Consider the following 14,782-nt stretch of genomic DNA (forward strand, 5'->3'; position numbering starts at 1 on the left):
AAATAAATGCCATACAAAGCTACTGCAAGAGGAATGCAGGAAGTGTGAATCAGTACATTTCCACTGATTATAGTTCTTCCCCAAAAAGCAAACACAAAACAAGAGAAACTGTACATGTAACACTCCAACCAAATATTCTGAAATTTATGGGCATACTAGTAGGGACATTGATGAAGGTAACGCTGATGTAAGGGGCACTGATAAAAGAAAGGAAAACAACCAAAAGAATGAAAATGAGATGAAAGAAGTGAAAAGCTTCAGAGAGAAAGTCCTTAAAATACAATATAGGCAAAGGAAGCCCCAATGTATTTATAACTAGATTGACTGCAGAAGAAATCAGTGGAACAGAACTAAATATTAAACCATAGTCCAAGGAAACTTTTAAGAAATAAGAGGAAAACTGAAATCTACAAATTAAAAGGACCCACCTCGGCAGATAGATCCAAAACAATGAACTTTGAGACATAGACTGTTAGACTTTAGAGACTAGAAAAACTGTTTTAGATTTGAAGGTAAATTTTTTTCTGGACCCTAGGTGGGGGAAAAAAACTCATATTACTAATTTAAAAATTAGATTTGCATCTGACTTCTCTAGAAATGATATACAAAGGAAGGCTGCAGTGAAATAGCATTTTTTAAAACTAAAGGAAGCACAATTCAAGCTTGCCAACTGCCTTCAAGTATTGAGGCTATAGAAAAACAATGAGAATCTAATAGATTATAGATCCAATACTAAAACAGTGGTGGAGATATGGGTACAATTGTTATATGTAAGTGAGTCAGGAGACAAAGGAAAAATAGAATAAGATCATTCCCTATTGTAAATAGTAAGTGGGAATTTTGGATACCATTTAAAATGGACACACCGCATAGTAAAAGTTTGAGTAAACAAAAAAGGGATTTAGGACGCTCAAAAATGCATAAATACACACATGAATGTGTAAAAGTCACCACTAGAACCAAAAATGCAAATGTTCCTAAATACCAAAGGAAGACTTTTGAAAAGCAAAATCATCAACTGGAGAAAGAGTTGGAATAATAAAAATGGTGATTATAGACGAATATTTCAAACATACCAGTTATATCAATAAGCATAAGTGGGTTTAACTCACGTGTCAAAAGAAAAACACATCTAAAATAGTAAAAAAAAGGTTAAAAATAAAGAGATGTGCAAAAACATCACAGGAATATGGAAACAATAAGAAAGCAGTTGTAATCTTGATAGACAAAGCAGAATCTAGTTAAAATCATCAAACACAGCAGTGTGCTTTATGTTAAAACCCCATAATTCTCAATGAATTTCTATTTTTGAATATCCACCAAATACAGCAAACACCTGACTATTGCAGAATTGCTACAGGAGAATAAAGGATAATGCAAGAAAAAATAGAAACACATAATAGATTTTAAATACATCAGTACATGTATTTAGTACATGTACTAATGTACTGATGTACTTTTATACCAGTACATCAGTCTGGTATAAGTGATTCATGATCATCTAATAAATTTTCTGTTTCAAAGTAGGAATTGGCCATTGGTTTCTTTTAATGGGAATGGGAAATGATATTTAGAGATCACAATCTTTATATCAGGATTGCTCACTTAAACAGGGTTGGTCTTTCTTTCCTAAGTCTTTTCAGTACACAAAGCTTAGGATATATATGTATTTTTTTTTTAAGAGAAAATATACATTGTTTTATGCTGACATTTTTAGTTGAAATTTAAAATACAGGTTTATTTCTTTCACTTTTATATTTGTATCTCTTTACTTTTGCTAGAAAATCTTAGTTTCTAATGATATTAACAAGATTAATTATTCATCTTAATACCTGCACTTTGAAATTAACAATACCAATATTATTACAATCATTAGCAATTAGTATAGCTACTGCAAAAGGTTTAAGATGTATTTGGGGTTCCTTCTGTCCATAGGGTTATATCCAAATATATATATACAAATTACTGTCTTTTGAATCCACTTGAAGTAATTTTTCTATGTGTAGTTAAACCACCAACTCTCTTTATTTTTAGGCTTTTGTTGTTTTGCTTTGCTTTTGGGTTTTTTTTAATTAAAGAATTCAGGATAACTTAGATGACAGTCATGGTTTATAAATAACAACTAAAAGTATTAAGTTTTGGAGATAGTGTTTAATCAAAAAAACATTCAGTTTTTCAAAAAAATTTTTCTCAATTTTTTCCTGAAATGGGTGAGGAATTTACTGTAATTAACAGTTTCATTTGTTTCTGTATGCTCACTGGGAGCCCTTGATCTCTAAAGCAGCCCTAAAGAATGTACCACACTACTACAATATACTATTTCTAAACTATTTGTGGGTATTTATCTCAGTATTTTCTAAGACATTCGAATTATCCATAGAGTCTTGCATGAAGTTTGTCAACCACTTAGCCTACTGATTTGGTTACTTGGGGCCTCAGTTATATAGATAACTGCTCCTCTCCCTTTCTAACATCAGGTAACTTTTATGTTTAATATTTAATACTAGTAAAATTATATGTTGTAAAAAAAATTATATACTATGGCTTGAAATCTGAAATTTAGAACTTTAAATGATTCTGTTGGGTCACACAAGTCTGTTTTTGCCGCAGCAGTAGCAAAATATAAACTTGTAGTCAGTATGTCACTTCTTGGGAGGTTGGATCATAAAGCATAATTCTGTGGTTTCTCTTTTCAGAGTCCGATAAAATACCAGTAATGCGTGGACAGTGGTTTATTGATGGTACCTGGCAGCCACTAGAAGAAGAAGAAAGTAATTTAATTGAGCAAGAACATCTGAGCCGTTTTAGAGGTCAGCAGATGCAGGAAAGTTTTGATATTGAAGTGTCGAAACCCATAGATGGAAAAGATGGTAAGACCAATTAATACATTTAATATGTTTTATAAACAAGTAAGTTATTGACAAAACTTAAAGTGGCTCCTAAGTTTGAAATAGTAATTCAGAAATGTTAAAATTTATACGATTTCTGGTTATTTCAAACATTTGATTGTTATTTTAGAAGAAAAACTGCTATAAATTTCTCAACTATTTCCATTTTTATTTTACTTAACATGTACTTTCACTGATATGACACTAACATGATTTACCGTAAATGTACAAATTGTTGTAATATACTTTATGAATTAGTCCTTTTGAGTAGCTTTTTAGTTACGAAAGAAAATTGAACTTATAAAAAAATCCCTTGTTATTCTACTGAAAGAGTACTTTTGCTAATATTTTAATGTTGGTTCTCCTGAAGTTTAAAAAAGCTTTAATTTCCTTTGTGTAAGTCCTGTCTAGCTGTCTTGATATTGATAACCATATCAATTTTTAATTTGAAACAATCTATTCCTTATATTTCCTTATTCAGCATTTGGATTTTCTTTTTTTTGGCAACAGTTTAAAATACTTATATACTAGCCAAGATGATATGTTTCATTATGTGTCTGATCTTGAGTAAAATTCAAAATGTGTGGTCAAGTTAAAAATACTTCTATTGTTCATTTACTGCAGGCAGTGGGATCAACTATTCTGGTGAGTATAACAGTATAGGTAGATTAGAATTTGTAGATTTCTCTTTTTTTTCCTAAAAGTGTTTCTTCATCCATGTTTGCCTTTGTTTGGGAAGTTTCTTGGCAAGCCCTACTTAAGCGAGTGAATTAGACTATGAATTAGTGATTTTTCTCCCTCCCCTTGTAAAACATCTATAAAGCAGAAAAATTCAATTATTGATCAAGTAATTCACAGGATTCAGCTTGGAAGAAATGAATTATGTAGTTGGAAGTAATTGTTTATATAACATCAGTTCAGTTCAGTCACTCAGTCATGTCCAATTCTTTGCATCCCCGTGGACTGCAGCACGCCAGGCATCCCTGTCTTTCACCATCTCCCAGAGCTTGCTCAAACTCATGTCCATTAACAATAAGCTTAAAATTGGGTGTTTTTTATATCTTTAAAACTCTACGAGGAAAATGGTGGCTTCTAAGTAAATCAGTGATTAAATCTAAGAAATGTTTATTATATGCCAGATACCATACTCTAGGAATTTTAAGTATTTCATTTTCCTAATCCCTAGAGTCAAATATGTTCTTATTTCACTGTAAAATTCAAGCTCAAGGTTCTTAAATATCAGTATATAAGAACAGCTCAGTGTCTATAAGGCAGAGCATTCCTGAAGACTGCCATAAAGACAATACTTTGATTAAAGCACAGATACCAAATTTTGTATATGTCTGATCTTTTATTGGTGACTGACATGTTTTAGAACTTCTCATCACCATTCTAAATAATCACAAAAACCTACTTCATAGTATTTGAAAGGCTGAACTTTTTTCATAATTTCATATCTATTGGAAAAGACTGAATTCTAGATTTTTTCCTTTCTATTAATTCTCCTTAAGTCTTCTCTCAAAAATGGCAATTCACCTTAACAACCCAGTTTATACTCCCAGATTCTTTACTATTAATGCATGGGAAAAACCCAAGAGCTTCAAGGGGGAAAAGGATGAGTATGAAAAATAAAAATGAGTATTTTTTCCCCCTTTCTCATACTACATTCAAAGCATTTCTTTTCCACTTGCTAATTCGCCCTGTGAAAGTTAGTCATTAGCTCTGTTTCATCTCTAGATCCCATCTACTTGGAATCTGAAATGTTAAATGGAGCAGCATACTCAAATTTTCTTCAAAGTGCTCTAATTTTATGAGCCAGTCATTTAAGTCAGATAAAAGAACATGGTTTATTTGTATGAGAAAATTTTTCAGCATGTCTTTGAGCTTGTCAATCTAGGATATTACTGTATTTTTTGATAGCTTTAAAGATACAGATTGGGTGGTAAAATTCTAATTAGTAATAATAGAAAATTGTTAAAGTATAGAACACTTTGATACTGTAATCTTTCAAATTGATGATCTTTTGAGGTTCATTAGAAGAAAAATTGATTTTTTTAATATATTGTGACATAAAACATCAGGATGTTTTATTATCAACAAAGTTCAATTCATTGTATGTACTGTTGTCATGAATTTCCAGCCATTTTGTTATTCAGTATTACGCAGAACATACGTTTATGTATTAAAATGTGATTTTTGACTTTGAAGATTATGGGAAATTCTGTAGTACATTTGAAAATTATCACTAGTCTTGAGGAAAGAACATTTGCTGTCCAAAAAGCTAGGTTGTTGGAAAAATAACTCAAATTTGCAATACAAAAATAAAAAAGTATTATCTTTTGATTATTTTGCTTCTTACCTTTAAGTTTCTGAAATTTCCTATTTTATTAATTTTAGGGGGAAAATAGTTTTTCCACTTAAATTTTCTTATTGTACCTAAGTAAAGCCTTGACTCTTCATATTGCTAGAAGATTTTGAATATTCTTTGTGCAAATAGTTCTATGCTCATTACTTTTGTAAAAAAAAAAACACAGGGTTTTGTCCTTCACGGAGTTTTAAACCATTGGGGATGACAAAGCCTGCAGATGAACAGTTACAGAGAATACAGACAAGATAACAAAGTAGACAGTGCATATTATACATTCTTGAAAAAGAGATATAGAATTGGCAATCAGTGCAGTGGAGTTACTCAAATGAGGCTTTCTGAGAAAGTGTCATATTTAATAATTTAAAATTTTAAAAAAAAGCCTATTCAGGAACTCTTTTTAAGTTCTCTGGGGAATTCCTAAGAAGCTTAACAGAGTTCTTGCCTTGAAGTGAAAGTGAAAGTCGCTCAGTCGTGTCCAGCTCTTTTCGACCCCATGGACTATACAGTCGATGGAATTCTCCAGGCCAGAATACTGGAGTGGGTAGCCTTTCCCTTCTCCAGGGGATCTTTCCAACCCAGGGATCAAACCCAGGTCTCTCCGCATAAAGCAGATTCTTCACCAGCTGAGCCACAAGGAAAGTCCCTCTTTCCTTGAAGGACATTCAGATAAAATCCTAATTCCTTTTCCTTCTGACCTTATCTGTATCTTGGTTAGTGTAGTTATTGACACAAATACACTGAATGTATTTATTATCTTCTTATTAATTATTCTACTAATCTTAAACACTGAATTAAATTGATTGAAGTTTAGCATAACTTATTTATCTTTCAAAGAAAGATAAATCCCCCAAAGTATAATCGTATTTTGTGATTTAAATTTCATTTTCTCTGAGTTAAAAAATGATTCTCTTCCAACCCCACCTCCTAGGCTAGGATACATTTATCTGGCAGCCTAACAAATGAAAGGTAGAAGTTCACTGGGGATTAAAGTTATTGTAGAGTTAATGTTAGTTGCTCAGTTACGTCCAATTCTTTGCAACCCCATGGACTGTAGCCCACCAGGCTCCTCTGTCTGTGAAACTGCCAGGCAAGAATACTGGAATGGGATACCATTTCCTTCTGGGGATCTTCCCAACCCAGGGATTGAACCCTGGTCTCCTGCCTTACGGGCAGATTCTTTACCATCTGAGCCACCAGGGAAGTGCTTGAGTCATAAAATAAAGGCAGGGCTTCAAATAAGTTACTTTGTAAATATTTAAAAGTCCTAGAGTAGTATCTCACTTATTTTATAATTTATCTATCCAAGCAGTAATCAGTAAAAAATGGTTGAACTAAATGAATTAGTCCTACAACTGCTCTGGTCAAAAACTGTATAACCTCAATCCAATTACAAGAAAACATCAGACAAACTCAAATTGAGGGACATTTTACAAAGTAACTCACTAGTGTTCTTTGGAAATGTTAAGGTCATAATTAACCAGATGGAGTCAGGATCCTTTTAATAGTGTTTATCAAATCACCATAATGTAAACTTTAAATTTCTTATAATTTTGTCAGTTGTACCTCAGTAAAGCTGAAAAAAAAATTTTTTTTAAGTGTCAAAGCCATGAAAGACAAGGAAAGATTAAAGAATTCATCACAATTTAGAGGAAACTAAGGGAACATAGCATCAAAATGGAACATGGTACCTTGGATTGGATCCAAAGACAGAGAAGGACTTTAGTAGAAAAGCTGGAAAATTCTGAATAAAGTCAGTATTTTAGCTGATAGTATTATATCAACCTTAATTTCTTAGTTTTGATCATTGTACTGTATAGTTATGCTAACATTAGGAGAAGCTGGATGAAGGATATATATGGTAGTGATAACTCTCTGTACTATTTTTGCAGCATTTCTGTAGGTTGAAAATTATTCCATGATAAAAAGATGTTATTTTTTTTTCTTAAGGCCAGTAGAGAAATTAAAATAGTAAAAAAAAAAAAAAAAAAAATATATATATATATATATATATATATAAAACAAAAGAAACAACAAAAGGAGAAATAAATACAGATAAAACAAAGAAAATGAATGGGAAATGGTAGACCTAAATTCAACCATATCAAAAACTATAGTAAATGTAAGTGAAGTAACATTCCAATTGAAAGGCAGAGATTGACAGATTTGTTTGGAATGCACAATCCAATTTATGTGTCTACAAGAGTCATGAAGTGAAATAAAGTGAAAGTTGCTCAGTTGTGTCCTACTCTTTGGGACCCCATGAACTACAGAGTCCATGGACTTCTCCAAGCCAGAATACTGGAGTGGGTAGCCGTTCCCTCCCCCAGGGATCGAACCCAGGGGTCCTCTTTGCAGGCAGAGTCTTTACCAGCTGAGCCACAAGGGAAGCCCAAGAATACTGGAGTGGGTAGCCTATTCTTTTTCCAGCAGATCTTCTCAACCCAGGAATGGGAAATGGAACGGGGGTCTTCTGCATTGCAGGCAGATTCTTTACCAACTGAGCTATCAGGGACTCAATATAAAATCACAGATAGGCTAAAAGTTTTAAAAAAAAAAAAAAAGACTTTTTACTGTTCAAGCTAAGTTGGGATGCTATGACAGCACAAGTGTCGGTGGATCCCCAGGGATTTATAGCATTTAACAATTCGGCATGTAGTCTATATACCTATCCTATTGCGGGATAAGGATATCCCAAACTGAATATATCATTTCCAAAGTCTAAGGCCAGGAAGGGGAGATAAGGGGAGAATGCGGAAAAGGAAGGAAGGAGTAATAACCCTTTCTCACCAGCTTTTCTTTTCCTGTTTGGTGGCTAACAGGATTCCTATCTTCTAGCTTTTAATTATTAATCAATTTTTACAAATGTATGTATTTAGTTCTGTGAGATCCAAGAAGATTGACAGGAGTTTTCTCATTCTAGTTGGCAGATGTGAGATGTGCAAATCTCCTTTCCCTGAAGTTGAGATTATCCAGGTTGCCAGCTTTTGCAAAGGGAAAAGTTATAAAGTTATTCTATTTTAGGGAGTAGTATACTTCAGCAACCTCCTTTTTGATACCCTGCTTTCAAAATTATATAATGAAGGACATTTCTGTAAGACATGAATTATAGTAAGGAAATTTATTGAAAACACTGTCTTAGTACTTAAAATCTTTTTCCTTGCTGTGTAAGACTTTACTACAAAATGGAAAGTTTTATTAAATGTTAGCATTTAATTAGAATTTTCAGTTGTATTTTGAGTTTGTGCATACTTTTGCTAACAAACACAATGTAAGAATTCTTAACTAAAACTTTATTTTAGTGATCCTTGTTGGAAAGATCAAAGGACAAAAAGGATCACCTTTTTGTGTCTACTTGCGGTGGTACTTAATTCTTTGCGTTGGGTTGAAAAAAATTAAACTCTCCATGCGGATGTTGTAACAAAGCAAATGCTTTTCAAGTGAAAATAAGAATTAAATATGAGAAGAAGGTTAATGAGGGTGTTTGTAATTTTGTGAAAATGTTTTGAATATGTTTCTCTGATTTTAGTATATTGGGATATTTGTCTTGTTGTTAATCCTTACATTAGTATTCCTTTAGGTAAAAGCTTTCATTTTTATATATTGACTAGCTTTTAGAAAGTGTTTACATAATTTTAAAGTGTGATCGGGGGTCCATATGTTTCCCTCTAGTTATTTCTTAGTGAGGGCATTGTTAGTTTTGCTAGTAGACTTGTAAGTCTAGGCTTTGTTTGAGCAGTAATGTCTCAAGTGTATTTCAGATTTGATCTACTTGGATATGTTAGCTTTTTCCTAATGATTTTTTTTTCCTGCAAGTGGTATATCTACCCCTTAGTAAGTGACCAGAAAGCACATGAAAGAAGAAATATGTTCAGTGAAGAAAATTGTTTTGGTTGTCATTTTCCACCCTTCTGTGACAGCGAAAGATTTTTATAATCCTGATGTTACAACTCAGCTTGTAATTACTGTCTATACTTTTTTTATAATCACCTAATTACATATAAAGTTATGAAATGCCTTGTAAGCATTTCTCAATTACCTTTATCACATGTATCTTTAAATTTACTTTATATATAAAATTTTTTTAAATTTCTAATACTATACAGTTGGAATTAAGTATTTTTGTATTTGAGCATTATTTAATCTTTGAATGTCACGTTAATGTAGAAGAGAGTGAGGATGAAAATCAAATGTGTGAAGTATATAAATTGCTCAGTTGTGTTTGACTCTTTGCGACCCCATGGACTATACACAGTCCATGGAATTCTCCAGGCCAGAATATTGGAGTGAGTAGCCGTTCCCTTCTCCAGGGGATCTTCCCAACCCAGGGATCGAACCCAGATCTCCCACATTGCAGGCGGATTCTTAACCAGCTGAACCACCAGGGAAACCCAAGAATACTGGAGTGGTAGCCTATCCCTTCTCCAGCAGGTCTTCCCAACGCAGGAATCGAACCAGAGTCACCTGCATTGCAGGTGGATTCTTTACCAGCTGAGCTACCAGGGAATCAAATTTGAACTAAATCATAAAGATTCTGTGATTCATTAACTGGACTGTAGAGAAACTGATTGTAAGATTTAATTCTTAGTGGATTTTTTTTTAATAATTGCTTATTTTAAAATGTGAAGAAATTTGTTGATATATAACTAGCAATATTTGACAGGGAAAGTGTTGACTTTAAGGTTATTTACTGATTTGCCAAATATCAAGTCTGTCTGGCTTTACTCGGTTGTCTGTTTTGTACTTACAAGATGTCACAGCATACATTTTTAATAACTTTTTCTTGTAATTCTGTCACTAATAAATCTTTCATTATTTTATCACTAAAAATCAGTTCAAAGTAGAGCTTTCGGTTTAATTTTGTTGAAAAGTTTCATGTTTACATTTTTGAAAATATTTTAACAACTTTGTTGAATAGAATTGTGAAAAGAATATTTCTACAGGAAGGCTCTATTATGCTTCAGGGAGGGAAAGCATCTAGTAGAATGTGTACTATGGTATGTTCTCAGGAAAGCTGCATTAGATGTTTAATATTGTTTATTGCATTTTCAATTTGCATATCAGATGTTGGCTGTGTCATAATCACAAATTTGGTGAGAGTAAATAACCTTAGTATTGTAAAGATGGGGTTTTATTAATCTCTTATGCATAGAAAAATACCGTGTTTTGTTTTTTATTCTATCTATACAAAGATGTTAAAAATGGTGATCATGTAGGTGTCTTTAACTGATATATTTAGATATCATTTGCCTTTTTACTTTGAGTAAAAGTAAAAGCATATATTTGATAAACATTATTAAACTAATATTTTGCTTCACTGATTTTTAATTGGAATTTATATAAAGCATTTAGAATAATGTTTGTCAAATACAACTAATTTTTTAAAATTAATACAACAAAAAGGCAAAATGGTAAACCTCATTTAAAATTTACTTTGAAGCTCAGTGTTTTTGCTTTCTTAGTTGTCTACCACCTCCCTCCCTTCTCCCTCCCTTCTCTGTTCAAATGGAGAGGATATAAGGAGAGTACAGATGCAGCAGGTCTTAAACGAAAGCGTTCCCAAGGTACAGTAATTGTAGTTTTATTTCTCCTTGTAGATATATTCCTGGCTTGTAGCTTTCAGTTGCATCTATAGCATTCAGTTGTACTTAGAGCATAGAAATTATTAGTTTTATAGAAATGTATCCAGTGTGTTATTTTGGTTAGTATTAATTATAAGTGGTATAAACATTTGCAAACCATGTATATAGTTCAGCAATAGGATATTTGCCAATATTAACATGCTTTAAGACAATGTGAATGGTTTAGAGAGAAACAAAATTTTGTTGACTTAACACTGTTAATATCTTGGTCTTATAGTTTTAATGTTTTAAGAATATGTTGCTCAGAACTGTTTTAACAAAAATGCAGTTTTGAAACATCGGATTAAAAGGCTTAAAGTACTGACTTAAGAATCAGACATAGATTTAGGAAAGTAAATAACTTAAACTCTTGCAAAAGATTTTTTAATTTATGGAAAGTTCTTTTAGTTAAAAGACTGAGTTTTTATACTGGGTTTGTGTTTTGTTTTGTTTTGTTTGCAAGAGAAGGTATTATTCAGGTTTGTTATGTTAATTGCATCTTGGTCTTGTGTTCAGTGTTAGTAGTAATGTGTCCTGGTAGGTCAGGAAGGTATAAATTGGTTTTTCATAAATTTTTGAAATGGCATTTTTAACCATAACTCCAAAATACATTTTCTTGGCAAGGATTTGCTTTTCTTTGTATTCTAGTAAGAAATACCTTTTCACAAAAAGTGTCTTATGGTCTTAGATCTTCACCAGGACTCTATCCTCAACAGAAGAGTCAGACTCTGTCACTAGCTAGTTTTGTGGCAAGTCACTTAATCCCTTTCTTTATACCTCTATGTGTTTATATATAATGGGACATAATATTTTGCTTTAAGAGTATTTTAAAGACATAAATTAGGCACAATGATTTGAAGGTGACTGGTTTTATAAAGGTATGTGAATTTTTCTTACCTCTATATAAGAGATAAAAGTTTAAGTCCTTCAGACTATAAGAATTATCAAAAGATGAATTGGTGGACATGTTTTGAGAATTACCTTAATCTCTTGCTTCCACAAACATTACTAAATTTGTGATACATGTCAAACAGTATGCTAGGACTGTGTTTGGTGGTAGTGATACAAAGTGATTAAGGTATAGTCCCTGCCTCACAGAGTTTGTTATTCCCAGAGAATATAGGTTTGGCTTTTTTTTTTTTCTTTAGATCTCATTTCACCAAGCATACCTCATTACAGAAATGAAATAACCATACTAATTTGAACATAATAGTAGGAAAAAACTGATTTCTTTTTAAAAGCTCTTTCAACTTTGGGGTTCTGTTATGGTGAGCAGTATCCAGTGATAATTGGCTTTAATACCCATTCCCAAAATACCTTATATTCTAATAAATTAGGTTATTCTCTTCCCAGTTTAAAGATAATTTTTTTTTTCACCTGAGTCTTGCTTTATCTTATGCTGAGTAGTTTCCACAGAACAAAAAGTAAAGTCAACAGAAGAAAATGGAACTTAAGTTTCTATATCAAAGGTACTGAGGACTTTCATGAAGGTATATATCCCTTAGACCTAAGGAATGATCACATAACCTGGGAAAGCAGTTCTTTAATAATCAAAGCATATTTCCTAAAGAGGTTAAAATTATGGTAGTTAAGCCAGTTTTATTCCATGTTGTTCTAACAAGTTCCCTTTTCCTATAGCATGTTTAATAATTTATAAAGTCCCTGTCCATGACTTGTTTCACATCGATATATGTTTCAATAAAAGTTTTTTGTTGAACTGAGTTAAAATATTCATTCAAAAAAATCTGTGTATTTTCACTTAAATGAAGTTTGTCTTGGAGAACTTCAGATTTTTCCTTTTTGCAACAGCTATTCATAGTTTCAAATTGAGTCGAAACCACGTGGACTGGCACAGTGTGGATGAAGTATATCTTTATAGTGATGCAACAACATCCAAAATTGCAAGAACAGTTACTCAAAAACTGGGATTTTCTAAAGGTATTTGTCAAATATTATTAGAGTTTGTCAAAATGTTGGGACTCTGACTTTTTCTCTTATATTTAAAATAGACAATTCAGGTTTTATTTTCAGTATATTTTAAATATGTATTAAGTTTTATACAGTATCTACCATGTTAAACTAACTTTTATTAAAGTGACTGAGTTGACGTGTATTCATTAATAAATAATTATATATAAGAAATGATCTGGCAAGATTATTAAATATGTTTTTTTACTTCTCAAAGCACAAAAGCAGTCAGACCTGAGGCAGTGATGTGAAATAAAACATAGCGGTTGAAATTGTGTCAGTTGAAACGACAATTGACAAGCAATTGAAACAGTGTCAGGAAAAGTGAAGACTGGAAATTTTTCTTTGGATTTAGTGAAATGTAGATCATTGGTGACTTAGATGAATTTCTGGGACAGAGACAGATGGGCATGAGTTGAAGTTTAAGTAGAACCTGAAGAAATGGAGGCATTGAGAATAGACAAATCTTTAAACAAAACAAAATTGACTAAAAGGAAGAAAAGAGGGACTGATACCTGGAAAAGATGTGAGTGCATATCAAAAAATATTTTTTCAAAAATTTTTTCTGTCTGATAATTTTTTACTATCTTTTTAAATTCTTTGATAATAGATGTGCTTACACATTTATTTGTTCATTAGTTGTATTTGTTTTGTGGATTATCACACCTTTAGCCCATTTTGCTATTTGGATGATTCATTTCACTTTTTGATTAATAAGTTCTTTAATTAACTTACTCTGTGTCATGTTTTGCAAGATGTTTTCCCATTTGTTATTCTTCTTTTATCTTTGCTTCATAATATTTTCTTACAGAGATGTTCTTAATTTTTATATATGCAGTTCATCTTTTTTTCTTTTTGCCTTGTTTCTGGCTTCACTGTCATGTCTAGTTCAGTCCTTTTTATTAGAGCTAATCATTCTATATCTTACAAATTTTATCCCCCCTATTTTTTTCAATATAGTGAAAATGCTATCTCTGTAATAAGTAATAAGCTTAGAACCATAATTTTCCCACAGCATCAAGTAGTGGGACCAGACTTCATAGAGGTTATGTAGAAGAAGCGACATTAGAAGACAAGCCCTCTCAGACTACCCATATCGTATTTGTTGTGCATGGCATTGGACAGAAAATGGACCAAGGAAGAATTATCAAAAATACTGCCATGTGAGTGTTTTGATGACTACATTCTCCATCTAGTCAGAGTCCAAACTTTTGTCCAGGGTATAATATAGTTTAATCATTAGTCCACATGTTTCTCCGGTGCCAGCTATTCTGTTTCAGTTGTAGATGAAGCTTTTGGACCAAATTTTGAGAATGATCATATCTAGGTGATGATGATAATATTTATTTGATTTTTTTTCCCTCTTAACATGGAGAAGCGAAGGGATAAGAAAGCCTTTTTACTTAATGTATTATTAGTTTACATTAAAGTTTACATTAAAGTTGAAAGCAAGAAAAAAGTCTAGTTTTAAGTTTCTGTGTTAATCTCTGCATTGCAGAAACTGAGAATACTGTATAATTCTGAAAAAGCTAAGAATTGTGTAAGTTGCCAGTTAGCAGCTTAACTTGTCCAATTAATTATAACCAGAGGAAACTGAACCCTAAATTTTACAGAGAACAAACAGTGGGTGTTTTGCCAACATGCTAGGCAGGTTATTTACCTCAGTTATTTGTATTCAGCTTTATTCTAAAAGCTTGTTAAGATGTTGTTGGGAGAAGGAATGTTCATATATGAGTTTCAAAAATGTTTAGGACAGTGTGAAAAGGAAATTTTAGAGTTATGGGTTCTGCCACAAACTTGGCTCTCAACTTGCAGCCAGTATAAAGAAAAATCTGATCAGATTTATAATGTGATGAGAAAAAATCAAGTGTTGAGAACACAGTTTATCAGGTTCTGAAATTTCAAGTAAATGTGTTTCTTGAATCCTGATAAAGCAAATC

At 32.2% G+C, this 14,782-nt stretch overlaps 1 protein-coding gene across 6 annotated transcripts in view; it reads left to right on the top strand.

The window, feature by feature from the left end:
* DDHD1 (DDHD domain containing 1) overlaps nucleotides 1-14,782 on the top strand; it is a 67,531-nt gene that overhangs the window by 16,435 nt on the left and 36,314 nt on the right. For 2 of the 6 annotated variants that reach the window (XM_025295500.3, XM_025295502.3), the window contains exons 2-6: nucleotides 2,697-2,870; nucleotides 3,513-3,533; nucleotides 10,716-10,817; nucleotides 12,684-12,812; nucleotides 13,858-14,005. In XM_025295500.3, coding sequence (XP_025151285.1) covers nucleotides 2,697-2,870; nucleotides 3,513-3,533; nucleotides 10,716-10,817; nucleotides 12,684-12,812; nucleotides 13,858-14,005 — 574 coding nt within the window. The remainder of the gene's footprint in view (nucleotides 1-2,696; nucleotides 2,871-3,512; nucleotides 3,534-10,715; nucleotides 10,818-12,683; nucleotides 12,813-13,857; nucleotides 14,006-14,782) is intronic. The other 4 variants (XM_025295504.3, XM_025295506.3, XM_025295501.3 and 1 more) reach the window with 3 other exon arrangements.

This window comes from Bubalus bubalis, chromosome 11 (assembly GCF_019923935.1).
Source record: "Bubalus bubalis isolate 160015118507 breed Murrah chromosome 11, NDDB_SH_1, whole genome shotgun sequence".
Taxonomy (NCBI): Eukaryota; Metazoa; Chordata; class Mammalia; order Artiodactyla; family Bovidae; genus Bubalus; species Bubalus bubalis.